This window comes from Odocoileus virginianus, chromosome 20 (genome assembly GCF_023699985.2).
Source record: "Odocoileus virginianus isolate 20LAN1187 ecotype Illinois chromosome 20, Ovbor_1.2, whole genome shotgun sequence".
Classification (NCBI taxonomy): domain Eukaryota; kingdom Metazoa; phylum Chordata; class Mammalia; order Artiodactyla; family Cervidae; genus Odocoileus; species Odocoileus virginianus.
In genome coordinates this window covers 8,506,111-8,533,356 of record NC_069693.1, presented here as the reverse complement: position 1 = coordinate 8,533,356, position 27,246 = coordinate 8,506,111, and the positions used below count along the sequence as shown (strand labels likewise).

Sequence of the window (27,246 nt, the reverse complement as noted above, 5' to 3'; positions counted from 1 at the left end):
CCCATCTATTTTTACCCCTCGTTTTCTTACCACTAATTTACAAATAAGAGGGAGGAAAGATCGATAAACTAGAAATTTGTACAAATTATAGTTATAATAGAGGATTCACGAAGACAGGCATCTTTGTGTATCTTGTTCAAGCACCCAGAACAATGTAAATAAGTGTTGAGTAGATATTTATTGCATGCTAATTATATGCCTATTGAATTTGCCTGCAACGCAGGAGATCCCGATTCGATTCCTGGGTCAGGAAGATCCCCCGGAGAAGGGATAGTCTACCCACTCCAGTATTCTTGGGCTTCCCTGGCGGCTCAGACAGTAAGGAATCTGCCTGCAATGCAGGAGACCTGGGTCATCCCTGGGTTGGGAAGATCCCCTGGAGAAGAGCATGGCAACCCATTCCAGTATTCTTGCCTGGAGAATCCCCATGGACCGAGGAGCCTGGCAGGCTACAGTCCTTGGGATTGCAAAGAGTCGGAGACAACTGAGCAACTAAGCACAAATATGTGCCAGACACTCTGCAGAGAACCCATGCATTATCCCAAATTTATAAAAGCTAAGGCAAAAATAGATTGAGAATTTTCTCCATGGCAACACAGCCATAAAGTGATTTAAACTGAAATGTGCTGGACACCAGGGCCTCTATGCTCCTTTAGGTTGCTAGATCGCCTCCCCTTAAGCAGTATTTTCCTGTCCATCCTTCTCATAGGTTGTGAGACTGAACTTTCTAAAATGCAGAGTTTGCTATATTAAGAAACATAACTCCATGAGAGGAACTGCTATTAAGGCCTGATTCCAGTGGCCCTCTTCTTTGAATCTTTTCTCAATTTATCACCCTTTAACGCAGCCTCTACCTCACTAGATTCTCACAGTTTGTGAACCTTCCCGACTGCACTAGGAAGACTGTGGCTAAATCCTCAACTTCTAGCATGGGGCTTGGCACACAGTAGGTCCACATTAACCCTGTGCTAAAGGGAAAAGTTGGAAACCGGACACCAGAGGGCGAGAGGAAGATTAGTCAGATCTCCCTTGCTTCCTGATAGTTGGCAGTTGGGGAGACCCCGCCTCCTCGCTCGGCTCCTTTGGCCTCGGACCTCTGAGGTGGACGAGGGGCGTGGCCGTGAGGGGCGTGGCCTGTCGAAAAGGCGGGGACTGGACGAGCCCTGATTGGTCGGCATTTTGGCGCGCACGAGCAAAGACTGACAGGAGGCGCGAAGCCAGGCTCGCGCTGTGCTGGAAGACTGGGACCTTCCCCAGGCGCGCGTGCGCACGGCTACTTGTACCCTGCCGTTTCCTCTCCAGTCTCGCGCCCAGCGCACCTTGGCAGGAACTGGTGGGGGCGCAGCCTGGCCTCAAGCGCTCACTTTTGCTTTTCTCCTCAGGCCTCAAGCAGGAACCTCACGCCAAAGGGGATTCCGCCCACCTCACGCCTGGGCTCGGAACGTGGTGGCCGAGGCCGGCGTTGAGGCTCCAGCACGCGACCAGCCTCCGGGGACCAGCGCGAGACACTGTCCCATCGAGCTTACAAGTTTGGGGCTGGCGCAAAACCAGAAGGGGGGTCTCTCGAGGCGGATCCCGGAGGCCATAGGGAATAGTTCAGGGGCTTGCCGGTCAGACTGGAGCCTGGGCTTCACTCAGGAATGGCACTTCCTGGCCGTGGCAACCCTCTGAGAGTTTCGGAGGGCCGGGGAGTGGGTGTGCCTTGGGTGCCCAGGCTGTATGTGAGGCGGGACCTGGGCAGCAGAGCCAGAGTTTGGATTTGAGGCAGGGCCTAGGTTTGGGGATCCAGGCTCAAGTTTGACATATGAAGTCTCTGAATAGTATTGGCGACTTGGGGGTCACCGATTAGAACCTGTAGTCTTGGGATTTGTGTCTGGATAGAACAATTTTTGGGAAAAATGAAAATCTTGGGTTTTGTGACTGGAAACTTTCCTGTTGGAATCAGAGATACTAATGTGGGAATCTAGAAGCCTAGAGTATAATTTAGGGGCCTGAGGTCTAATTTTGGAAAATTGAAGTCTCAGTATAGATTTAGGGTCTAGAATCTTAATATAGAATATGAGGTGTGAGATTTAGGGTCTGGAGTCCCAGTTTGGAACTTTGAGAACTGTTAAGTCCTGGAGTCCCCCAGATTGAATATGGGGCTGCAGTTTTAGAGTTTGGGTTTTAGATAGAACTCACATGTGAGATCTCAGTTTAGTCTTAGGGGCACAGTTTGAGGGTCTGAAGAGACAGTTTGAGGGTCTAGAGGTCTTCCTTTTCAGATCTGAGGTAAATTTTGGGGGTTGAGGTTTGCTTTGGGGAGCTCAGGTTTCTTACTTTATTTAGGGTTTGGGTTCTCAATATTAAGATTTCTGGTCTGTGTTCTTAATACTAGAATTGGGCTCATATTTGGAGATCAGAAGTTGACAGTTTAGGGGTCTAGAATACCTCAGTATTAGAGTTTAAGGCTTTTAGATTTGGGAAAGTCTCCTTTTTAGGCTCTAGGTCCTCATTTTGGGCATTTAAAGTCATACGGTTGCTGTCTTAATATCATAGTTTAAATATCTTAAGTCACAGTTTTCAGGTCTGCTCTCCACTGCAGGGTCTGACATCTCATTATTAAGACTAAAGCTCTGAAGTCAAAGTTTGGAAATCTGCTTTTAATTTTAGGTCTGGATCATGATTTACAAGCCCAAATTTACAACTTGAGATTCATGGACTTCAGTTTAGACTTTGGACATTTTCATTTGTTCTATTGGCCTGTGTTTATGGGGACTCAGAACTTTTGGGGGGATCTCTTGAGTGCTCAAAGGAGCACCATGGTGGGAAATGAGGTGGCCTATCATGCTGTGCATTCCTCTTGGAATCCCAGAGGTCACTAATAATTCTTTCTTTTCCCCTCTTTGCAGATGTGGGATTCCAGCATACACGTGTGTTCTCCTGAACAGCCCAGAACCAACTCCCTGAGTCCCAGTGACAGGTAAGGGCTCCCCCTGGCCCACCTCCCTTGCAGCTCCGGCCACTCTGGTAGAATGATAATAACAATAGTGTTTACTGAGCATTTACTAGTTTGCCAGACTTTTTGCTAAGCTTTTTGTTTGTATACCTGTTAATCCTGACAACAACTCTAGGAGGAAGTAGGTGCAAATATTATTGCCATTTCAAGATGAGAGAACTCTGAGGTAGCTAGCAAAGATCATCTCTAATCCTTGCAGGTTTTGACATTCTGATTTTTTTTAATGCCCTTCCTTCCTTTCTTTTATTCACTTATTTATTTTGCCATCAAGCCCCTACCAAGTGTCAGGAATCTTATAGAGAGGTTTTCCCAGCAGATGAGGGTTGGATCAGATTTCTCCCTTCCTCCAACATCTGGATAAAGAAGAGAGCCAAAGTTCATCTTATCCGTTACTTTTTTCCCTAATGAGTTTACATCTACCTATCTCTTCATTTATTAACTCCAAAAATCAGCATCCGCTTTGTTTAGGTTCTCTGCTTAGGAACTGTGCTCAGAAGGAGTACATGAAGACAATGAAGAATTTCTCTCCTGCTTGCCTATTCCTCCTGGAATTCCAGAGGTCACCAACAGTGCATTCTCTTTCCTCCCTTTTTAGATGTGGAGTCATTGTATTAATAAAGACTCAATTGCAATTAACAGAAACTTAGCTAAAACTGGCTAAGGCATAAATGGGGATTTATTGGATCCTTTAAACAAAAAATTCTGGGGCATCAGGCTAGGCTGGTTCCAAGTGAGGGGTTAAATGATATGGCCAGAAATCTGCCTGTCTTGGCTCTGCTGTTGTCTGGGTTGGCTCTCCATTTGTGAGGGCAAGATGGCTCCTAAGCCCCTCCAGGTCCACGTTCTGCCAACCTGACAAGCCTGGCAGAGGTTTTCTCCCCAGGATCCATTGACTCTGATTGGTCAAGCCTGGGTTACTACCCAAATCCTCAACCCATCCCTTGACTTCTTGATTAGACCTTGTTTCAGTGCTCCCTAGTGGAAGGGAAAAGTCAAGTAATTGGTTCAGGATTTGGGTAGTAACCCAGACTTAGCTAATCAGAATCAATGGATCCTGGAAAGAGAATCTATGCCAGACTTGTCAGGTTGGCAGGATGTGGACCTGGAGTGACTGAAAGGTCTCTTGCCCTCACAAATGGTGAGCCAACCCAGACAACATCAGAGCCAAGAGTGGAAGGGGAGGTTGGGTTCAGACTCTGTGAACCACATGGACTGAGAGTGGGGGAGGGATCATTCCCCAAAGGAAATTATTACCAGAGAACAGGAGGATTGGATGTTGGTCAACCAAAAATGACAGTTTTATCAACCATCGTCATCCAATACAATGCCTCCACCCCATTCTCCAACATCCCTTATGCCTAAATCGTTCCAACAAATGACTGTCTACCTTCTATCTTGAACAAACCTTTCATGAGCACGCCCTTGGTGCTAAACGCCTGGACAGATCACACTTTCCAGCCAGCTCCATTTTATAAATGAATTATAAACAGGTTTGGAGAGATGAAAGCACTTGTTCAAAATCACACAGCAAGTGGCAGAGCTGGGATTTCAATCAGATCTGTTTGCTTCAAAAGCTGAAGTTTATAACCAGCTGTTATACTACTTCTTGGGACTGCCCCTTGCTTTCCCTCATTTTGGAGTGGCTCTTAAATTCTTGCACATGTTAAGCAAATTAGGGTCTGGGCCTTGGTTTTCACATAGCTGATATGAGAAATTTGAACTGGCTTTTATTTTTTAAGATTTTTTTAAATGTGGATCACTCTTAAAGTCTTTATTGAATTTGTTACAATATTGTTTCTGTTTTATGTTTGGTTTTTTGGCCACAAGACATGTGGGATCTTAGCTCCCTGACCAGGGATTGAACCCGCATCTCCTGCACTGGAAGGGAAAGTCTTTACCAGCAGGGAAGTCCCCTGGACTGGCTGTTGATTAAAGCTCCTTCCAGCTCGTATAAAATAAAGGAACAGTGAGTGTTTAGGCTGATTAGCTCAGGGAGAAGGAAACTCAAGAATTAGAGTCATTTGCCACTTCAAAGACTGAAAGGCAATCATAAAACAGGATAGCATTCTTTAATTCGACAATTTTTTGTTGAGCACCTACTAAGAGCCAGGTATTATTCCAGGAGCTAGGAATATAGCCAAGGCCACATATGGCTTTTGTGGGCCGTAGGCAATTTTGCTTTCTTGGGCTTATTCCTTCATTAAAAACACATTAAAAATTGTCCTTTATGACAGCATTGGTATAAAGATGAATGTAATCCAAGTTGAATTATATTAATTTTTTTCTTTTCTGACTTCAAAAGAAAACACTTCATGAGCCCCTAAAATTATCACCAGCCTCAAGCACTGTGCTTACCTGTGCCTAATGGATCAGTCAGTCCAGGATATAGCAATAAATAGAAGGGACAAAAATGCCTGCTTTTGTGTTTATGTTTATAAGGGAGAAAGAAGAAAGGAAAAAAGAAAGAAAGATTTTGGATGCCGATTTTTAAATGATGTGGGGATGTGACAAAGAATGTGCCTGTTTAGATCAGGTAGTCAGGAAAGGCCTCTCTGGGATTGTTACATTTAAGCTAAAGGCTGAATGGTAAGAAATCAGCCATGTGAAAAATCAGGGCAAAGGAACATTCCAGGTGGTGGGGATGGGAAAGGCCCTGCAGGCAGAAATAAAGTTGGCAGTTGAGAGAAATAGAAAAAGACCTGTGTGGCTGGAGCTTACCTGTTCCCCACAGAATCAGAGGGCAGAGCTGGGATTAGTGAGTGAAAATCATAGAGACTGTGAGGAAGACTTGTCTGAAACCAGAACCATCCAGCAAGGAAAGAAGCCCCCTTGGGAGGGAGTGCCCGATTCCCAGAGGCCCCTGTGAGCACAGCCCTAGGTCACACCTATTCAGGACTACTGCCCAGGAGAGACCAATATTTTGCAATTCCTAGTTACCCTTTTTCTCCCTCCAAATAAAAAAAATATATTTATATGTATTATATATATACATAAATATATACATTTATATGTATTATTTATATATTTATATATAATTTGGCTGTGCTGGGTCTTAGTTGCAACACCCAGGATCTTTTTAATTGGGGCATGTGGGATCTCGGTTCCCTGACAAGGGATGGAAACGGGGCCCCCTGCATTGCAAGCTTGGAGTCTTAGCTACTGGACCACAAGGAAACTCTTCTTATCCTCAGCAAATTATATAGCTGGTTCTGCTCCTAGTTGCCATTTTATGTTTGTAGAACAATTTGATGAATGGATCCCTGACTGTACTGTGGGCTCTAGAAAGAGTTGTTGTTTTCTAGACTTTTATCCCTGTCACCAACCACACTTCCTGGCACACAGTTAAGGGCTCAATAAGCAATTGCTGAATGAATGAGTGAGAATGATTCTTTCAACTTCAGAGTTTGGCTGGGGAGATAAACAGTGTCTCCCACACTGGTCCCTCATGTCCTCGAGGACAGCGAATCAATTTCTCTCCCTTTCCACAGTGTCCAGCACAGGACCTGGCAAAGAGGATGTATCGAGGGACTTCTCTGGCAGTCCAGTGGTTAAGACACTTCACTCCCAATGCAGGGGCATGGGTTTCATCCCTGGTCAGGGAACTAAGATCCTGCATGCCACACAGCATGACCAAAAATAAAAGAGGGGATATCAGTTTATGGGTCTGAGTAGGAATCAGAGATACGTGTGTAATCAATGGAATATGTTTGGCTTGATCCTGCTTTCAGTCAGGGAGAAAGACAGGGGAGGCTTCCTGGGGTTGGTGGCAATTGAACCAGGCCCTGAAGGAAAATGAGATAAGGATTGGTGGAGACGAGGTGTTCGGGCTTTCCCAAACAAGCAGCAGAAGTAGTTCCAGAAGTGTATAATTTGGGAGAGAGACACCATCATCTTTGTGTCTCTTTATGTCAGGAGAAAGAGGTACAGGTGTATGTACGTGGATATATTATGAATTATGGATTCAGGGATTAGATCTTGAAACTTCTGCATCTGCTCAGGAGTTAACTTCTTTCACGCCCTTATTTATCTGTTCATTTAGCAAATAGGCACTGAGTTCCCGCAATGTGCCAGACCCTGTTCTAGGTGCCCCCGAGTCAGCTCTCAGTCTAGTGCAGGGATCAGAGAAATGCATGAGCTCAGGGTCAGGGGGCCCTTAACAGAGGTACCTCACCTGTCCTGTGGAGTTGGGGGCTGTTGATGGGAGAGAACGAAAGGAAGTAAGGGATGAGACCAGAATGGTCAGGTGGGCCAAGCTGTGGGGGGCAGGGCTGGCATTATAAGCCATGTCAAGGGTTTAAACTTGATTCTTAATCAAGTACTTTGAAGTACTTAGGTAACTAAGGTATTCAGTCCTACGGATAACCCTCCACCTGAAAGAATATCCTCATTCCTTTTGCACAGATGGGAAAACCATAGACATTTTTGTGTTTCAGAAAGATCACTCCAGGGACTTCCCTCGTGGTCCAGTAGCTAAAATTCTGTGCTCCCAATGCCAGGGGCCCAGGTTCCATCCTTGGTCAGGGAACTAGATCCCAAGTGCCTCAATGAGAGATTGAATATCCCACGTGCTGCCACTAAGACCCGGTGCTGCAAAATAAATATTAAAAAGAAGAAGAAAGAATGACCCCCCTGACTCTCATAGAGAGTATGGATTGGAGGAGGCCAGATGGGAGGCTGGGAGAACTATGAGGATGTCAACACGGACTAGGGTAGGGGTGAGGGGATGGAGAAGAAGGGATTGGAGGAGAAATGGGCAAAATTTGGTGACTGGGAGTTCCCTGGGGGTCCACTGGCTAAAACTGTATGCTTCCACTGCAAGAGGCATGAGTTCAGTCCCTGGTCGGGGAACTAAGCTTCTGTGAGATGGGGAATACTGAGACAGGTGGATTGGGGGCTGGTGTCAGATACCAAATTCCATTTTGGATGTCCTAACCAAAACCGGTTCTTGTCCCAAAACAGGAAGCAGAGGAAAAACCACACCAGCAAACTGCAAGAGCTGGCATTGCTGCTGCCCGTGACCCTGAAGACTGGTACCAAGAAGCTCACCAAGGTAAAGGGGCTGAAGGAGAGGAGGTGGATTTGGGAGGCAGATTTGAACATATCAGCAATCGGGCTGACCTCCCTTGTCCTGGGAAACCTAGACAGACACACAAACCCAGTGACAGCACTGAGATGGCAAGGGTCCTGCTCTGAGTGGGAATTTCCGGGAGTCTGTGATCTCATGACCAGAAGTCTGAGGAATTCTTTCCTGCAAAGGATGCAGGGGGAGGGACCTCCCTGGTGGTCCAGTGGTTGAGACTATAAGTTCCCAATGCAGGGGGCATGGGTTTGATCCCTGGTTAGGGAAGATCCCACATGCCAAGTGGCATGGCGACAAAAAAAAAAAAAAAAAAGGAGGCAGGAGAGAGGAAAAAAATAGGCAAGGCACCAGGTCAAGGTCATCTCCCTGGGAATCAGACAGTCTGGATCTGAGGCCTCCAGCTCCACACCTGCAGAACTCTGGGCAGCTTACTCAGATTATCAGCCTTTCAAGCCTCAGATTTCTCAGCTATAAATCAAGGAAAAATAACTACTCCTACTCAGAGATATTGTGAGACCAAAACAACACGACAGCCATTACAGGGCCTGAATAAATGTTGGTTCCCTTTCTGAAAGCCTTCTTTTGTGACTTCATTAGGATGATTTCCGAGTTCGATTCTTCTCAGAGGTTCCAGGAGAGCATCTGTTTCCTCCCCTTTTGCCAATTTCTGCACATGTGCAAGCTCAGTCACTTCAGTCGTGTCTGACTCTTTACAACCTCATGGACTGTAACCCGCCAGGTTCCTCTGTCCATGGGATTCTCCAGGCAAGAATATTGGAGTGGGTTGCCATGCCCTCCTCCAGGGGATCTTTCCTACCCAGGGATCGAACCCAAGTCTCCTGACTCTCTTGCATTGCAGGCAAGTTCTTTACCCCTGAGCCACTGGGGAAGCCTTGCCAGTTTCTAGAGGCCACTTATGGTCCTTGGTTCATGTCCTTTTCAAAGCCAGCAGCATAACAGCTTCTGGTCTCTCTTCTATCTCTGCTTTGGTCAGCAGTTTGCCCTCTCTGCCTTTGGCCCTCCTGCCTCCCGCTTATAAGGATGCTTTTGATTGCATTGGGCACACTCAGATAAGCCAAAATCAAGAATCATCTCCCTATCTCAAGATCCTTAATCACATCTGCAAAGGCCCCTTTGTCATATAAGGCAGCACACCCACAGGTTCCGGGGACCAGGCCGTGGACACCTTTGGGGGAGGCATTATACAGACCACCACAGTGCTCAAAAATAGCTGAGAAATTTTGCCCTCTTGCCCGCTGGAGAATTTGGTGTGCATGGGCTCTATAATAAGTTCTTGGCAGGGAGGATGGAGATGGCTGAGACACAGTCCCTGCGCTGGAGGAATGACAGTCAAGTCAGGGCACAGGCAGCAGCATTCCATCACGACCAGAGGACCACATCCCCTTGGTAGAATCCTCCCCAGGTCTCAGCCCACTGTCCCCCCTCTTTTCGTGGCTGCACTGTGCAGTTTTCCAGATCTTAGTTCCCTATCCAGGGACTGAACCTGGGCCCTCAGCAGTGAAAACACAAAGTCCTAACCACTGGACCACCAGGGAATTCTCTCAGCTGTCTTAAGGATCCCACTCCTTTCCCATTTTTATCCTCCCTTAAATTAAGTCCTGGGGCTCCTACTCTACATACGACCTTCATCCCAGTCAGTCCTCAGTCTCAGTCATCAACTAAGCATTTGTTAGTCAAAGAATGTATCAGGCTCTATGCTGGGCAGTTTCACACATTCAAGTTTATTTCGTCCTAATGATACTCTTCTGAGCCTGAATGAATATCCTTGTGCCCATTGCACAGATGAGAAAACTGAGGCTTAAGGAGGTAAAATGACCTGCTCCCAGTGCACAGCCAGTAAGTGGCAGGTTGGAGCCAGGACCTAAGCTAATAGTTTTTGGGCTGTGTCACATTGTGTGATGTGTGTGCTCGGTTGCTAAGTAGTGTCTGACTCTTTTCGATCCCATGGACTATAGCCTGCCAAGCTCCTCTGTCCCTGGGATTTCCCTCAGGCAAGAATACTGGAGTAGGTTGCCATTTCCTTCTCCAGAGAATTTTCCTGATCCAGGGATTGAACCTGCATTGGCAGGTGGATTCTTTACCACTGAGCCACCTGGGAAGCCAAGCATCAGTAGCCATTAATCCTTAAGTAAATTATAACTCCCTCTGCGTATCAGGTTCCCTGGTGGCTCAGACGGTAGAGAATCCACCTGCAGTGCTGGAGACCTGTGTTCAATCCCTCGGTCAGGAAGATGCCCTAGAGAAGGAAATGGCTACCCACTCCAATATTCTTGCCCATGGAGAATTCCATGGGCAAAGGAGCCTGGTGGGCTACAATCCATGGACTTGAAAAGAGTCAGACACTACTGAACGACTATTATTTTATGGATCACATTAAATATGTTTGGTGACTATCTATATTATGTTTTATGGAAAAGTTTCATGCATGTTCCTCTTGAGACCATGCTTCCTCTTTTTAAATTAATTTTTATTGGAGTATAGTTGATTTACAATGTTGTGTTGGTTTCTGCTTACAGCAAAGTGAATCAGTCATACATATACATATACATGTATCCACTCTTTTTTACATTCTTTTCCTATATAGGTCATTACAGAGTATTAAGCAGAGTTCCTTGTGCTAAGCTCCCTTGTTAGTTATCTATTTTATATATAGTAGTGTGTATATGTCAATCCCAGTCTCTCAATTTATCCCCCACTCCCAAGACCATGTTTCCTGATTTGGGGTTTGGAACATTCCTGTTGACAGTTTTGTTGTTATTCTAGGGGTCTATTTCAATCCAAAAAAAAATAGTTATAGGTATTCTTTCCTCACCTCATTACCAGGCTAACTCCTTACACCCTTTGGTTTATTTTTTTTTTTTCAATATTTTTAATTTTTTGGCCACACCACACGGCTTATAGGGTCTTAGTTCCCCAACCAGGGATTGAACTCAAGCCCCCTGCACTGGAAGCACAGAGATTTAACAACTGGACCGCCAGGGAAGTCCCCACTATTCAATTTCAATGCTGCCACTTCAGACAGGCCTTTTTGGACACCCAAGTCTAATTGTATCATGCTCTTTTATTCCTAATGCTTATTACACAGTCAATAATTTTATATGAATTATGAGTTTATTAAGGTCTGAGGCCCTCCCTGTATTGTAAGTTCTGTGAAGGCAAAAAGTTTGTGTAGTTCACCCTTCTTGTGGCTTAGTGGCTGGTATCTTTTTTAGCTTAGTATCTCCCATGTCAACTCAGCCTCGACTTAGTGGCTGCATGGGGAATGCCCACTGCTGCTATGGGGGAAGAGTCATTCCTTCAGTGATGACTGGCTCCATCACCTCTCCGTTCTGTGTGCTCAGGATCCAGAAATCCATCAGCTACATTCTCTTACTCTCAATGGGTTCAAGGTCAATGGGAGAGAATGACACATCAACGGATAATTACAAAACAGTGTGGCAAGTGCCTTGGTGGAAACAGGCCCAGGGTGTCACAGGAGTGCTGAGGAGGGACATCTGAACAGTCTAGATGTGGGGTCAGAAGGTCAGGAAAGCTTCTGGAAGGCAGGGAACGCTGTACCGAGGCTCAAAGAAAGAGAAGCCAGGGAGGAGAAGGGGCACAGCAGCCTGTGCCCCCCAAACCTCACCGGGAGGCAGGCAGGCCTAGCTTCACACCTCAGTTCGGCCACGCCCTCTCTATAACCCAGCGATCCCTTCAGCGCCCTGGGCTTGTCTTCATAGCTGTAACCGTTGGCTCCCTGGGCCACGGTGAGGACTGAAGAGCACAATAGGAACGTCTCTGCCCATGGCAGGTGGATTGCTGGGGTGGGGCCCCAGGGGTCCTAGAGCCTGACTGTCCCTGGTCCCCAGCAGCCTCACGTGGTCTCGAGCACCCACTCAACCCCGTCTTTCTTTTGGGAGCAGAAGGAGATTCTCTTGCACGTCCTGCAGTACATTCACTACCTACAGAGCTGCATCAGTGTGGCCAAGGCCTCGCTCCAACTCCACACCACCCATGGGCAAGGCGGCCTCGGGGGTAAGTAAGCACAGCCGACGTTCCCCGTGCCTGCTACGTCCAGGCTGTCGAGGATGCTGAAGTGACCTAGATGGTTCCCATCCTCCCCGGATCTCACAGCCTGGCATGTGTCCAAGGTGCTGTGACCCCAGAGGAGGGCGTCTTGGAAAGCCTGTGGGGGGAGGGCCCTTGGAGCGGGCCTTCAAGGACAGGGGGGCACCATGCCAGGCAAACAAGAAACAATGTGAGCAGGAGCCCACAGGCACAAGAAGACACAAATGGAAGGTCTGGGAACAGGCAAGCCTTCGGGTGTGACTGGAGGGGCCGTGTAGCACCCAGATGACGTGCACAGACTCCGGAGCCAGGTCCAGACTCAGACACATGTGTCTCATGACCTAAACTGCTCTGAGCCTCAGTTCCCTCATCTGCAAAATGGACCAGTAAGAGTACTTCCTTTCTGTTTGTTGTGAGAATTAAATGAGTTAATACACGCAAGGAGTGTTGTCACACAGTACCTGGAACATGCCAGTCGTTCTACATTGTGTATGCTGGGTGTTGTTGTTACTGGTATGAGAAATACCCCGGCAAGAAGGGAGGAAATGAGGCAGAGATGAGATTCTGAAGGGCCTCGAGAGCCTGGCTCGGGAGGGAGATAGAGAGGATGAAAATGACTGAAGAACTGTAAGCCAGAGGAAAACCACCATCAGAGTGGCTGTTTAGGAAGAGGTCCCTGACATCTAGTGTGGGGGACTGGTCATTAAGTAAGAAACTGGAGTCGGGGAGACCAGCGGAGACACTTCTGGGAGGGACCTGGGCAGGAGACCACAAGCAAAGGTAGCAGCACGGCTGAGAGTGTGGGCTGAAGAGGGTCAGTTTGGGAGATGTTCACAAGGAAGAACTGAGAGCCCTGGAGCAGAGGCTGCGGGCCACCTGGGGTGGATGCTGGAGCCCCCACCATCTTGAGGAGGTAGGGAGAGGAATTGGTTTGGGAGGGGAAGACGGGTAAGCATTTGGGAAGCGTTGAGTCAGTCTTCTGTCTGGGCTGAGGCCCGGAATGGACCTGCAGACACTTGAGTTTTCACCTGTACTTCTGCTACCTGGCTGTGAAACCTCAGACAAATCCCATCTCCTCCCAGGACCTCAGTTTCCACTTTTACAAAGTCCATCTGGGGACTGCAGCAGCCTCCCTCCCCCTGTCCAGTGGGAAGCATTGTCCAGAGGCAGGACTCAGGCTGGACAAGGGTGAGGCCATCTGACCTGCCTCCTTCTCCATCTTCTGCAGGGCTGGGTTGGAACCCTGCTGCAGGCTCTGCAAAGCAGAGACTCTCCACCCCGTCCAGCTCCCCACACTCTCAGAAGTCCCGTCTTTGGGGAGCATGCCGAAAACCTCGGAAGAAAAAGCCAACCCGAGTGTCAGGTACAAGCCTGCAGTAGAACAGGAAGCAGGAGTCCCACAGGAATGGGGCTCCATCTCCAGGGCCGTCACCACTCCAGGGAGGCCCAGTCAGCAATCCTGAGCCTGCACCAGGCTCTAGATTCAGACGTGACTCGGTTCAACTCCTCGTGCCCTCCTCTTCCTAGCTCTGAGGCCTGGGGTGGCGGCGGTGGGGTGGGGGTGGGGTCACTCATCCTCTGAGCCTCTGTTTCCTGGTCTGGATATTGGAGTGCCCGCCACAAGGTGGTCTTCAGGATGAGGAGCCCATGTGCACACCACTCAAGGAGTGCTTAAATGGCGGGGCATGTAGCCAGTGCCCAGCAAATGGAATCTGCTGTCAGCATTTATCATCCCTCTGTCCTATCATCCATCCCTAGGCCAGGGCAGCAGGGTGCATGGGTGATGGAAGGACCCTGTGTGGGAGGTGAGGGTCCCAAGTCCCACCTCAGCCTTGCTACTAACTCACTACCTGTCTCTTCCCCTTTTTGAGCCCCATTTTCCATGTCTTTAAAAAGGGAGTTGGGGGACTTCCCTGGTGTTCTAGAGGTTAAGATTCCACACTTTCAATTCAGGGGGCACTGGTTCAATCCCTGGTTGAGGAACTAAGATCCTGCATGCCACATGACCTAGCTTTAAAAAAAGGGTGGGAGGAGTCGGACCTAATCAATGATTTCCAGCCCTGGCTGCACATCTGAATCACTGGGATGCTTTAAAAAATGCCCCTGCCTGTGCCTCCCACGCAGAACACTGGGCTTCAGTGATCTGGGTGGAACCTGGGCATCAGTATTTTTCAGAATTCTCAAAGTGATTCTAACATGTAGGCAGAGGAAGGGGGTATCGGACTAGATGGTCTTTATTTGAGGATCTGGGCTTACCTGAGAAGGACTGAGTGACCCAGCCAGGCAAAGCTTTGAAGCAGGTCGTTGGGGTCAGAGCAGAATGTCTCCACCCCAACCCCAACCACCTTCTGGAGACAGCTCCCCTGCCCCCACCAGCCCTGTCTGATGCCATCTCTCTCCTCTCCAAGAATGCCAGACCCGGGCCCAGAACCCTCGTCGTTGTCTGGCCCTGGAGAAGCCTGAGAAGCTGGAGACCCCATCTCCAGACCAGAAAGGAGGAAACATGGTGGAGACCATCACCCCTCCAAGATGCTGGGACTCCTGCAATCTCCCCAAGGCTGAGACATCCTCATCTCAAGGTGACAGAAAGGGAGGAAGATGCCAGCTGACACTGCTGGATGTGGCTGAGAACAGCGTCCATTGTGACATCTCAAGTTGGTCTCTTTCCTCTCCACTAACTTAGCCAGTTGTTTATACACCACTGATCAGGCACCCCCTGGCGTCCTGGAAACAGTCCTAGAAGCCAGGGATTGGACCGTGGACAAGAGAGGTGCCGTCTCTTGGCCTCTTTCCCAGTTTCCTTTTCCCTTCAGGCTTGGCTGTGGGTGTAAGGCGGGGGACAGGATCAGTGCAGCCCTCATGTGAGGGCTGCAGTTCACAGAACTGGGGGCAAGAGTCGGGCCTCCTACTGAGCTTCCTTTCCCTTGAAGCAGCCAGACAAATGCTCCTGCGAGCCAGCTTGCAAAGGTGTGACACCCCCAGCAGACATGGGCACGACTGGAAGGCGAAGCCTCGGGTCATCCTCTTCCTCTGCCCATTGATTCAGCCCTTCCTCTCAGAGCCTATCCTCTGGGCCAGGCCACAGGCATGGTGCTAGTGACCGCCCGGTGATCCCATATGCTCACTTCCTGGGGTCACCCATGAGTGGTGGGTGTCCCAGATCATCTGCTAATCTTGTGACCTTGGGCAAGTTTCTTTAGAGCTCAGTGCCTCTGTTTACTGAACTGTAACTGGGTAGTATAATAACCATATCCTTTGCAAAGGGGTGCTGAGTAGTATGTAAAATGATTAAAACTATGCTGCCATGGTAAGTACTATATACTTGTTTGCTACCATCATCTTCATCATCATTATTGAACTTAAATATTTTATCTTCCTTAGAGCTTCTAATAGAGATGTAGGATTCCAGAAATCTGGGGGTGATTCAGGGTACCCTGTGGCTCAGATGGTCTACCTGCAATGCAGGAGACCCAAGTTTGATCCCTGGATTGGGAAGATCCTCTGGAGGAGGGAATGGCAACCCACTCCAGTATTCCTGCCTGGAGAATTCCACAGACAGAGGAGCCTTGCGGGCTACAGTCCATGGGGTCACAAAGAGTCAGACACAACTGAAAAACTAACACCTTCACTTTCAAACCTCACTCAGAGTCCCCGCCCCCAGCCTGAGGTTTTGGCTGGAGCGGGGGTAGGCAGAGGCTGTGGGAGACCCCGGCACCTCTCCATCTGTGTCCCTGTGAGCCCTGGCATCTGGCCCAGTCACAGGAGTGACCATCCCAACTTGCCCCCGTAGGCTGCTGTGTAAAAGATGATACTCAGGATTTGGGGTCTTATCCTGCTTTTGAAGCCCAGCAAGGGGTCAAGATGATCCATTTTCTCAACAAGACCCCGCCTGGTCCCAGGTAAGGGAAGCTCAGGGGATATGAGTTGGGGAGCTGACATGTTCCAGGGGAATGGCTAAGGCCTGGGGAGAAATGGGGTCAATTTCCACCCTCTGCTGGTATCTGGGGTAACCACATCTGAGGGCCTAGCTTTGCACCAGGCATTGGGAGCCCAAAGGAAAGCCCTGCTTCTTGTGCTGACAAGGGCCGCAGCCCCTCCCTGGCCTCCTGTCCTACCCTTCTAGCCTGTCAACACCAGTCACCCGCGTGGCTTTTTTAACGCAGAGTCTTTGATCATGTTGGGTTTTGGCTTTAGGCTGCTCCATCTTATTGGGTAGCGCACAGATATCTTAATTTGTATTTGAGATCCTCTCTTGCCCCAGCTCACCTTGCTAGCCCCTCCCCTGTGAATCTTATCCTTACCACTAAATATTCACCACTTTGGAAGGAGGCCCACCCGTGTCCCCCTGGGCTTCTCATCCTTGGTTCCCTCTTCCAGGAAGCCTGTTCCCCTCGTCCACCTGGAAGGAACTACCCATCCTTCTACCTATCCTTCTAGCTCAGCATGGTTCTCTGTCCTACCCTGCCCATCTTCTCCCTTCCTCCTCAAACCCCTCTCCCAGCTCTGCCCCCCGTCATCAGCTCTGATGACAGCTGGCCTCTCGTCACAAGCCCTGAAGCTCCCTAAGGGCGGGCACCTCAGCTGACTAAGGTTTCTGCCCCTGGCACTCCCCCAGCAGCGGGCACAGAGCCATCCCTGTCTTACTCCACAGTGGGCAACACTGAGACACCCAGAGGGCAAGGGCTCGCTCTGTGTGCCACAGTATTTCCAGCCAGGGCCCCAGGTCTGCCTCTTGAATTCCACCTTTTGCAGGGAGAAGCTGGTGTTCTATGATTCTGGCAAGGAGGTGGGCAAGGAGTCTCCAAATGCCGACCCTTGGCTTCCTGCGTGGACTGCAGAGGGCAGCCCCCAAGGTGACTGAAACTCTGTCTCTCCCCCTTGTAGGTGGGTGTGGGGCCTTCTTGGTACCTTCGTTCTGAGGATGTCCAGGGAAGGGGGAAGTGGGAGAGGGATGGATGTCCGCTAAGCACGGACACAGTGCACTCGCTGTCCCCAGCCATCGGTTGCCATGGCAGACGTTGCTAATCAATCCTAACTCTTTCTCTTGATCCCAGAAACTACTTCAGAATCTTAATACAGAGCTCCAGCTAGCTCATATCAGTCTGTTGGATCTGGCACATCATATACATATATATATGTATATATATTTATATTTATATATGCCATCTCTAACATAATTCCGGGCTTCCCTGGTGACTCAGTGGGAAAGAACATGCCTGCCAAGCAGGAGAGGCGGGTTTGATCCCTGGGTTGGGAAGATTCCCCTTGAGAAGGAAATAGGCAACCTGTTCCAGTATTCCTGACTGGAAAATCTCATGGACAGAGGAGCCTGACAGGCTACAGTCCATGGGGTCACAAAGAGTCTGCATGACTTAGGAACTAAACCACCACCACCACCAACATGAATCCAGGCACTGCGCCTGTTAATTTCCTCTTCTAAGCACTCACAATGAGGAAGTGACAGAGTCATCTTTCCCCAGTGTGGGGCACCATCTCCTCAAAGCCAGCTGCTCTGTTCTGGGAGATGACAATGCCTGACACACCCTCAAGCCTGACATTTCCTTTTCAGAGAGCCCACTGGCCTTGGGGCTTCCCCAGATTACCAACGAGATCGAGACAGACCCCCTGAAGGAGATCCTAGGGCTCAGCCCCTCCCTCTTCAGCTCCCCAGGGAAACTGCTGCCCGAACAGATCCTGGAGGACGGCAATGAGTACCTGACCCAAGGTGAGCACCCAGGGCTGGACCTGAGGTTTGGTTCACTGAGAAAGAAAAAGCCCAAGTGTGTAGCCCTTTGCTGGGCAGCACTGGATACCCGGGAGTGAATCCTCCCAGCACAAATCCCATCCCATCCCTGGAGCCCACAGCCTGGTGAGGAGTCGCTCCAGGCCAGCCTGGTGCAGGGGAGGCTCCGGGACCCTATGGTAGGGACCTACTCACTCTGCCCAGGCTGGAGGTCCCCCACAGGAGCTGGACTGTGAACTGGACTTGGACTTGGGCAGAAGAGCCCAAAGCTCACAGCCAGAGAAGGGCCCTTCAGCTATGAGGACGGCAGGACAGCGGCCTGGTGCCTTGAGAGAGGCGCTTCTGTCCCAGCCACCCTTCTGGTCTCCCTCTCTGTCCCTGACAGCTCTCTTTGAGGAAATACTGTTAGATCCTGCATATTCACCTTCTGCCTGCATCTTCGAGGATCCACAGAAGGTAGGTGTCTGCCCGCACACCTGTCCACACACCCGTCCATCCTTCTTCCCACCAGTTTGATTCACTCATCCGTCCTCTTGACCTTTCAGTCACCCCCAACCCCTCAACTCAGCTGTCTGTCCATCATGCTTCTCCTGGTCCTTCCAGAGACTCACCCACCCATCTGTGCCCTAACCTACCTGCTGGCCACCAGGCGCCCTGCTCTGTGTTGGGCCCTTGGAATGAACCCCCTGTAAAGAATAAATCTAAAAGCTGCCAGGTGCCCAGAAAAGACCCCACATAATCTTATGACTGCTCTATGGGGTAGGCTCTCTTGTGACACCATTTAACCCGTGAGGAAACTGAAAACAGCAGGTGACCTCTGGGATCCTCGGTGTGAAAGAGCCTCCCTCCCAGGCCCCAGAGCTGACCTCCGGAGCACCGTCTGCTCCAGCAGTTCAACCTCCGACTGACAAGAGGAGCAGCCCGGCTTTGGTCCCCAAATGGTTCTCCCTCCATGTGTGGGAAGGTGGCCGCTGCCTCAACAAGTAGCTGATTTCACCGCAGAAACAGAGACACCGTTAGCCGAGCTTTTATAAACGCTGGCCTGGCCTGGCAGGGGATGTGTGGTGATACCATCGTGGATGAAACACGCTCAGGGGAGTTAAAACTTGCCTACGGTGTGCCAGCTCCCTCACAGGGGAATTGTGAGGGAGAGCCCCAGAATAGGAGACAGAAGCCCCCAGTCCACCTCTTCCCTGATCCACTGTGGGAACTGGGGAACCTTTGCTTGAACTTCTGAGGTGGTGTCTGGACGAGGCTGTTTTGAACCTGAGCTGTTTCCGATGCTCGTGTGACATCCCAGGAGAGCCGCGAGTGGGGGCCATGAAGGGACACCACTGCCCCCCTCTGTCCATCTCCTCCTGTCTTTCTCCTTCATGTCCCAGGACACGCCCCCTGAGGTCCCCAAAGACCCCTCCAACTCCCATGACCTGTGCCAGTCCTCGGTCTCACTGGACCACTGCTACCTCTCGCTGAGTGAAAACAGCAAGGTGCCATCCAGCCCCGGCTCGGAGGACATGGACACAAACTCAGTGTGGAGGCAGCAGGAGGTGAGGGAGACGGACAGCCATCGGCTGGGTCAGTCCAGGTCTCCTGCCTACCCTCACCTACACCCCCTTCACCTCTCTATGCCCCCTGCAGGACACTCAGGGTGACCTCGAGGACCTGCAGTCCTCCAGCGACGATGGGGACTACACGTGGACCCCTACCCGGCGGATCTCACTCCTGCCCACAGCCGGGAGGAAGGCCAGGAAGGGCCGGGCCAGCCGGCGTCCCTCCAAGTCCAAGGGGAGCAAGAAAGCCCCTGGCACCCCCCAGATGAAGAAGAAGTGTGTCAACGGCTTCATCATGTTCTGCAGGATGAACCGGAAGCAGTACATCCGGTGGGTGGGCGTCCTCTTCTGCCCTGACAGGGGCCCTGCTTCACTGTCCACCCACTCTCAGGGCTAGGCCACCTGCTGCTGCTGACACGCTCGCCCGCCACACTCGCCCCCGCCTCCCCTGGCCCCGTGCATCATAGGCAGTGAAACTCGCCTCAGACTTATGAAAAAAAGGAAATTAATTGGCAAATATTAACTTATATAATTGATATAACTGATTAATATAACTAATTAATTACTATAACCTGAAAAAGAGGCTCCACCTTCAGCCGTGGCTGGTCCTGGGACTCCCGTGATGCTCTTGGATCTTCACCCTTTTCTGGACTCTGTATTCCTCTCGGCTTCGAGCTCCATCCCTGCTGGGCCAGGTTGGGAGCAGGCTCACCCCTACCTAGGAGCGTCAGGCTGTCCTGTCTCCCACCCACCCCAGCAACCCTGTGGGAAGACAGTGCCTCATTTCTAAGATTTCAAGCAGAAGTTCTTGGGGCTGAACTTGATGGGATCTGTCAAGCGCCCAACCCTGAACAATCATTGCCAGCCTGCAGCTGGGGGCGCAGGTGGGGGAGACCCCTCAAGCCTCAGGGGAGAAGAGCTGGTGCTCCTATCAGAGCGGCAGATGCAGATCCCGGGACACTGGGTGGCCCCTCTCCAGCCACCCTTTAGTCGAGATCCCTCCTCTGTCACCTCTGTTCCAGGGGGCATGAAAGGGAAGCCTTTCTGGGCAACACGGGAAGATCTGAGTTCTCAGATGGGAAAGTCGAGGCTCTGGGAGGGCCAGGGCCCCTCATGTGGTTGGCCTTTGCCCAAGCCAGGCAGGGCTGCAGGCACCTCCTCACCTCCTCCCCACTCCTGCCACAGAGCCTGCCCTGGGACCGCATCCACGGCTGCCACCAAGGAGCTGGCTCAACTCTGGCGGGTGATGACCCTGCAGGAGCGAAAACCATACTGGTGAGAAGCTCCTGCCCAGAAGGTGTGGGTGGTGGACACAAGGGCCCTCCCTGCTCCTCTGAAAAATCATCAGAGCCTTGAGCTTCGTGATGTTGGAAACAGGGTGGGAGTTTCCTCGGGCGGGAGATCTGGGTGTCACCAAATTTTATGGAAGAGTTGGGGGACAGAAGCAGAAGGGTGCTCTACCCCTGCCTGGAACTTAGAAGGGCAAATAGCTGAATTCTTAATTTGGACCCCCTTGGCCCTAGACTTCCTTTGCACTTTCTGCTTCAGAGTTTCTCAGAGCAGGAAACTGTCTTAACTCCCTGTAGCTTGGCCTCCTCCTCTTCTACCCATCTCAATGCCCCCTCCCTCCTGAAACCCCTTTTCTCCACCAACTTCAAATTGCTGCCACCTGCCCAGTCCTCAGTTGCCCCTCTCTGGAAAAACAAGCGCATGCACAGATCTTAACAGGTCTCCAAGGAGCCAGCACTTTCCTGGTGGAGCCAATAAAGCCCTGGCCGTCCCCAGCCCAGACCCTGGTCACTACTGAGCCCAGAGCACCGGGGGTGGGACGGAGGTGAGACGAGAGAAACCCACCCATCCTGCCACCTCTCCCCCAGCACCAAGGCGCGCAGGTTCAGCCGCCAGCACAACCGGATCGTGAAGCAGGACAGCTCCAGCAGCGAGGACGAGGACTGGGAGACCCCCAAACCCTTCTACCAGCTGTTGGCCGAGAAGGCCCGAGGCTCCCCAGACCCAGTCTCTCCGGAGTCTCCTCAGCAAGAGTGAGGGTGCCGCACCCTCCCTTGGGCCCTGCTGCTGTTGAAACCAGGAACCTGTGATGGTTTCCTGGGCCTCACCCCCGCTAGTGCAGGTCCCCCCAGGTTGGCAGGCAGCGTTATTTATTGATCCCGATGCTTTGTGTTTGCCTTGTATGGGGCAGTCTGAACTTCTGCCCTGAGGCTGGCAAGCCTCTCACAGCCCCCTTCTACCCTGGGCGGGCGAATCAGAGAAGCCAGAGAGAAGGTGAAAGGAGCCCTCCTCCCACCCGAATGAAATGCAGGGAGGTGAAGTTTTCCTCTGCCTGTCCACTGCCCAGCCCAGAATCTAATGCTTTCCACCCTGTTCAATCTCACCTCACTTTCCTCCTCCTACCCTATTTATAGATTATTTATTATTTTCAATGAAATAAAACTGTTACTAGCAAGAGACAAGGCCAGCTGCCCTGGGCCCTCTTCCTCAGCTCTGTTCTCTGCAGACACCTTCCCAAACAGCTCCTCCAGTGTGACCTCCAGGCAGGCCTGTCCCCTCTCAGGGAGCATGGATCACAAAGCCAGAAACTCAAGGTGCGCTGTCTGTCCTTTAGCTTTTCCTTGGGCAAGTTGTTGGAAGGTAACCCACACCCCCGGAGGTTCTAGTTGTCTGTTTATTTTAATGGAAATGAAGGCATAACACATCTAGAAAAATAAAGATTTAGGATACAAACTAGACACAGGGGTCAGGGTTGCCCCGGCAGTCGGGGATCTTTGGTCTGGGGCTGAACAAGGTACCTGGGGTTCTAGTCCAGGAGGTGCTAACCAAGGACCCTGGCCCACACCCCCCACACCTGTGGGCAGGAAGGGCCCAGCTGGGAGGGTCCAGGAGTCTCTGGGCACAGGACTGCCCGTCCTCCACCCTTGGATTCTAAGCAGTTCTGAGAACGCTGGCCGTCAGTGGAGCTATTAATAGTGTTTCAGGAAAAAAAAGTGTTTCAGGGAGTGATAGGGAGAGGGCTGGGGGTGGGGGGAAGGGGGAAATTCAGCCGCTCGGCAGGGCTTTCAGCTCACAGCTAGTACCAGGTCGGGGGGGGGGGGGCAGAGCCCCCGAGTCAGGACCCCCAATTCTCCCCATATAGACCAAGGAGAGGGCTGTAACAGAGGCAGCATCCTGTCCGAGGAGTGGACCCTCCAGGGCACGGAGAGGTTGAGCAGCCGGGGAGGGTGTAGTGTGTGTGGGTAGACGGCAGCCTCTGTGTTTATGAGAGGGTCCCTCCTCCCGGCCTGGATTTCGAGCACCATTGTCAGGGGAGGCCTGGGGGCCGGCGGGTCACAGTTCCAAGGGCTCTTCCACAGGCACTGACTGTAGCTGCGTCAGGACCTTGGTCTCGGCTTCCAGCCCCTCGTCCACCTCGCCCCCTGCGGTGGCCCCCAGGAGCAGCCCCTCGGGGTCAGGGTCTGGCAGCCTCAGCACGGTATGGGGGGCCTGTGTCCCCAGCCCCTTCTCTTCCTCCAGCAGCCCCTCAGTGCCAGCGCTCAGTTCCAGCCCGGCCGGCCAGATGGGCACGGCCGCAGGCGACAGCAGCAGCCCCTCGGGTGGGGGCGCCGGGAAGCCCGGCAGGAGGCCAGAGGAGTCCGGGGAGAAGGGTAGGCTGGGGGCGGTGGCGGCGGCGGGGGGCGGCTGGGATGGCTGCTGCGCAGGAAGTGCGCCTAAGGCGTGGGCCTCCGGAAGAGCGGGGCTGGTGGCCACTGGGAGGGCTCCTTCAGGCACTGAGATGGCTGTGTCCGGCTTCAGGGGCAGGGCCAGGCTGGGGGCGGGTGGCAGGACCTGGGAGACCAGCATGCTGGTGGGGAAAGTGGCGGTGAGGATGATCTTGCCCTGCTGGACGGCCACACCTGTCACAATGGGGCTGCCAGACACGGGGTTGGCCAGCAGGAAGTTTCCTGTAGGGAGAGGAGGGAGGCCAGGCGCCCAGGTGAGGATGAAGCTGCTGGAGGGCAGGCAGGGGGATTAACCAGAGGCAAAAGGAGCCCCTTCAGGGTCAGAGTAAGGCCAAGTCTTCCTGGCCTGAGCCTCAGGAGGGTCTGGGACCCGCCAGGGAACAGCTCCCCTCCCCCCACTGCGGCCCCAGGAAGCCCACCAGCAGCAACCCCCTCCCCAAAATAAGTGCACCCCCCACCCAGCCACCAGAAGGGGTTACCTGGGGTAGTGGCCGAAGGCAGCTGCAGCGCAGTCACGCCCACGCCGGAGTTTATTAGGTGCACGTTGGCAGGGCCTGAGGCACCGGCCACCTTCACTGGGCTGCCTGGCCCAGCTGCCAACAGCTGCAGCGGCCCCACAGCCTGAGGCAGCGTCACCACCTGTGAGGTGGGCACCACCTGGGGCAGGTTCAGCAGTGGGGAGGTGGGGCCCAGGCCGGCAGGGTAGCCAGGGGGCGGGGAAAGTGGCACCACTTGGGGAGCAGCCATGGAAGTCACTGGTCCTGGGGGCAGCGGAAAGGTGGCTGCCGGAGGGGGGCCAGGCACCACTTGGGGCAGAGGCGCGGGGACCTCCTCTCCAGGCAGCCCTGAAGCAGTCACCTGAGCCCCCTTGGTCTCCAGGGCTTCAGGCTGAGCCTCCTCCAGACGAACCTCCCCAGTCTGAGGGTCCAGGACCAGGGAGGTCTTGCCCTCGTTGGCCCCTTGGGGGCTGGGCTGCGGAGCAGGGGCACCCCCGGTGAGCAGCAGGGGGCCCAGGCCGGAGGCCTCGCCCAGTGCAAGGCTGTTGATGATGACGGGACTCCCATTGAGGAGCACTGCTGGAGAGCTGCCGGCCGCCAGGAAGCTCCCGTTCACCAGGATGGAGGAGGAGGCAGGGCACGGTGCGGGAGGGGCGGCCCCGGCCAGGAATATGGAGCCTGGCGCTGGGCCCTCAGCAGCCACCGGAGCCGCCCCTCTCTCCAGGTCCTCAGGACTGCGGCTGGACTCGTCCTCCGTAGTGGGGTTTCCATCAGACTCGCTGGCCAGAGAGAGGATTTTGAGTGGTGGACTCATGTTGTGTTTCCCCACAGGTCAGCCCCATTCCTGCCAAGAGCTGGAGGCAAAGTGCTCAGAGGAAGCACAAGCCGCCCATTGCCTTCCCATGTTCCCCAGCCCCAAATTTTGTGGGCAATTTCAGGGAGTTAATGAAACCTCCTCTCTGAGACCCCAGGGAGGAGTCTCTGCAAGCCCGGTTCTGACACCAATGCCCAAAGGTTCAAGCTGAACGCTGAGGGTTAGAGGGGCCCTCCTCTCCCAACTCCTCAGCTTTAGGGTCCGGGAGGCTGAGCAACCGGGCTGCCCGAAGTCTCCAGAGTCTGCCTGAAAACAGCCGAGGGGCTCTGGAGACAGGAGGGAGTCGCCAGCTCAGTTCCCGGTGCCCAACCCCCCCCCCCCTTCCCCTCCCCCCCGGGCGTCGGAGAAGGAGCGAGAGGCCGGAGCGCAGGGTGGGAGGGGAAGGGCTTGGGTTACAAGGAAACCAGAGCTGGGGAAGGTTCACGTTTCACAACAAAGACAGACGACGGACCACGCTGTTTGGGCCCTGGGGGGGCGGGAGAAACGAAGAGACAGCCGCGGTCAGGGAGGGACTGGCCGCTAAGGGGCCTAAAGAAGCCCCTACGCCCGGGAGCGAGGACAAAGGCCTCTCCTTTCTCGCAGCCCCTTTTTCTCAATGCCGCCCCCAAGTCTAGCCGCGGGCGCGGATGGGATCTGGGACGGAGCTTGTGGAGTAGAGGGAGGCGGTCTCCCCAGCCTCTGCGAGAGGAGCAGCGGTGTCAGGGTGGAGGGCCGGGCGAGTGCCTAGTTAATCCACGAGGATTCCTCGCGCTCGGCGGGCGCCTGAGGGTGTGAGCGGGGGGTGTCCGAGGACAACGGGCCTGGGAGAGGGGGGTACGTCCCCGGGAAAGCCGGACTGGCGCCGCCCCGGGCCCCTCACCTCTTGCAGGGCGCGCCGCCGCCGCCGCCCCCGGTCCGGTCGCGCTGTCGTCGGTTCTTGAACCAGTTGCTGACTTGCGTGAGCGAGAGGCCGGTGAGCGTGGCCAGGCGGCGCTTCTCGTCCGGCGTGGGGTAGCGGTTGCCGCGATAGCAGGCCTTCAGCGCGGCGCGGGAGCGCTCCTTGAAGCAATAGACGGTCTCCTCGCCGTCCCAGATGGTCTTGGGCAGCGGGAATTTCTTGCGCAGACGGTACTTGTCCACCGCGCCCAGCGCGCGGCCGCGGGCCCGCTCGGCCTCGTGGTAGCGCGCGCGCAAGTAGAGGTCCTGAAGGAAGGCGTGGTGGGCGGCGGGGAAGGGGCGGCTCTCTAGCAGCCGGTAGAGCTCGGCGTACTCGCCTCGCTGGAAAGCCACCAGGGCCCGAGCGCGCAGCACAGGATCGCTGCCACGTAGGCGCTCGGCCGGGGGCAGTGCGCCCAGGAAGCGGCTCAAGCGGCCGGCGTGGCCCGCCTGTAGCAGCGCCTCACACACGCACGCCACCTGCTCCGGCGAGAAGCGGAGCCCCGTGGGCGGCTCGGCAGCGGCCTCGGGGGGCGACCCGGGAACGCCTGGGGATCCGGGGCCCTCCACTTTCACCGCCGTTTCGCCCGCCCCGGCCCCGGCCGCCGCCGCCGCCTCACCCTCGGCCGCCTGCAAAGTCTGCAGGAGCTGGCGCGCTTCCTCCTCCTCCTCTTCGGTCGCCGCCGCCGCCGCTACCACTGCCTCCCCCCCGGCCGCCGGCCCCGCGCTCGGCTCCGCAGGCAAGGTAGCCATGTTTTGCAACTTTGGGAAGTTCCTCCCTCCTTCTCCTCCTCCCTCGGGCTTTCCCCAGCCCCCTCCCCCGCCCGTCTCCCCTCCCCACCCCACCCCACCCCCTACTTCGTGCTTCCCGATCTTCCCCCGCCGACCCGCGTCTCCCCTCCTCAACACCGATGCGAGGCCCAGCTCTCTACTAGGGTCTCTGTCCCAGTGTCTGTGTGTGTGCCGGTCCCCTCCCCGTCTGTCCGTGATTCTCCCTTTGTTTTCCCTCCGCCTCAGGCCGCGCTTTTTGCGTCCCCCCGCGTGTGCCTCTGGCTCAGGGCCTCAGTTTCCCCATCGGGACAACGGAGAAGGTAACGGGCCGTCCGGGAGGGTTAAGGGCGCGAAGCCACCTCTGCCCCGAGACTAAGCTTCTGCACGCCTCCGTCTCCAGGGTCCTCCGAAAGCCCCCCTCACTCCCCATCTCGGCCCACGCTCCGCCCCTCGGAATTCCCGGCTCCGCAGGGGGGCGGGTCTGGTTGGCAGAAGGGGCGGGGGAAACGGGCTGGAAAGTTTGCAGCAACTTTTCTCGAGCCTAAGTTTCTGGAACGGATGCGCGTGGCCCGCGCAGGCGCAATGGTAGGAGGATGGCTGCACTAGCTGCCAGTCCAGCCCGCCTCTTCCACGCGGTCGAATGGCACAGCTGGGCCACAGCTGGACAGTGGGCGGTGCCTCCGAGGGGCCTGCTCGTCTTCTCCTATTGGCCGGGTGCCTAGGCCACGCCCCCAGCCCTACCCCCACCCGATTCGTCCGCTTCGCCTCCCGCTAGCTTCCTGCCAGGCCATTGGCCGCCTCCGCTCGCCTTCCGATTGGCCTGCTGAGCAGCCTCTTGCCCTCGACGCAAGCTGCGGACCCCAAGGAATTTCAGAATTTTGGGCAGACGGGAGGACCTTTTATTCGCGAGGATCGGGGGTGGGGGTCCTAGGTGGGGAAAGACAATAAATATCGAGGAATGTCGGGGTCTCAGTGCATCCAAAAAGTGGATTAGGGTGCTGGGGTCCTGGAGCCTG

At 53.6% G+C, this 27,246-nt stretch overlaps 2 protein-coding genes and 1 long non-coding RNA gene across 4 annotated transcripts; 2 read left to right on the top strand and 1 right to left on the bottom strand.

Moving 5' to 3' along the window:
- The first annotated feature begins 1,212 nt into the window (after window positions 1–1,212).
- Window positions 1,213–22,060, top strand: MEIOSIN (meiosis initiator). Of its 2 annotated transcripts, XM_070450681.1 has the most exons (13): window positions 1,213–2,962; window positions 7,958–8,048; window positions 12,002–12,113; window positions 13,375–13,509; window positions 14,555–14,725; window positions 15,937–16,045; window positions 16,899–16,999; window positions 17,716–17,871; window positions 18,275–18,345; window positions 19,272–19,436; window positions 19,528–19,769; window positions 20,625–20,714; window positions 21,317–22,060. In XM_070450681.1, exons 1-13 carry the CDS (start codon window positions 2,892–2,894, stop codon window positions 21,483–21,485), a joined length of 1,683 nt encoding a protein of 560 aa, XP_070306782.1. In that variant the 5' UTR covers window positions 1,213–2,891; the 3' UTR covers window positions 21,486–22,060. The 2 variants fall into 2 exon arrangements, with proteins under 2 accessions (XP_070306782.1, XP_020753683.2); XM_020898024.2 differs by lacking the exon at window positions 19,272–19,436 and having other exon boundaries at window positions 21,317–22,046.
- Window positions 22,061–22,108: 48 nt separating this feature from the next.
- SIX5 (SIX homeobox 5) lies at window positions 22,109–26,262 on the bottom strand. The gene is made up of 3 exons (XM_020898095.2): window positions 25,404–26,262; window positions 23,653–24,449; window positions 22,109–23,395 (listed from the first exon to the last, which is right to left on the bottom strand). Exons 1-3 carry the CDS (start codon window positions 26,210–26,212, stop codon window positions 22,782–22,784), a joined length of 2,220 nt encoding a protein of 739 aa, XP_020753754.2. The 5' UTR covers window positions 26,213–26,262; the 3' UTR covers window positions 22,109–22,781.
- On the top strand, window positions 26,126–27,193 carry LOC139029828 (uncharacterized). The gene is made up of 2 exons (XR_011482061.1): window positions 26,126–26,204; window positions 26,477–27,193. It is a non-coding gene; the product is annotated as an uncharacterized lncRNA (long non-coding RNA).
- Window positions 27,194–27,246: the final 53 nt, after the last annotated feature.

What these genes read in the sequence shown, in the direction of transcription:
- MEIOSIN (XM_070450681.1), top strand. Translation starts at nt 2,892, where the DNA reads ATGTGGGATTCCAGCATACACGTGTGTTCTCCTGAACAGCCCAGAACC. An exon ending in TGGGCAAGGCGGCCTCGGGG is followed by an intron (nt 12,114 to 13,374) that starts GTAAGTAAGCAC and finishes CATCTTCTGCAG; the next exon opens with GGCTGGGTTGGAACCCTGCT. An exon ending in CAATGAGTACCTGACCCAAG is followed by an intron (nt 17,872 to 18,274) that starts GTGAGCACCCAG and finishes TGTCCCTGACAG; the next exon opens with CTCTCTTTGAGGAAATACTG.
- SIX5 (XM_020898095.2), bottom strand. Translation starts at nt 26,212, where the DNA reads ATGGCTACCTTGCCTGCGGAGCCGAGCGCGGGGCCGGCGGCCGGGGGG. An exon ending in GGCGGCGCGCCCTGCAAGAG is followed by an intron (nt 24,450 to 25,403) that starts GTGAGGGGCCCG and finishes CTCTCTGGCCAG; the next exon opens with CGAGTCTGATGGAAACCCCA. An exon ending in GCCTTCGGCCACTACCCCAG is followed by an intron (nt 23,396 to 23,652) that starts GTAACCCCTTCT and finishes CTCTCCCTACAG; the next exon opens with GAAACTTCCTGCTGGCCAAC.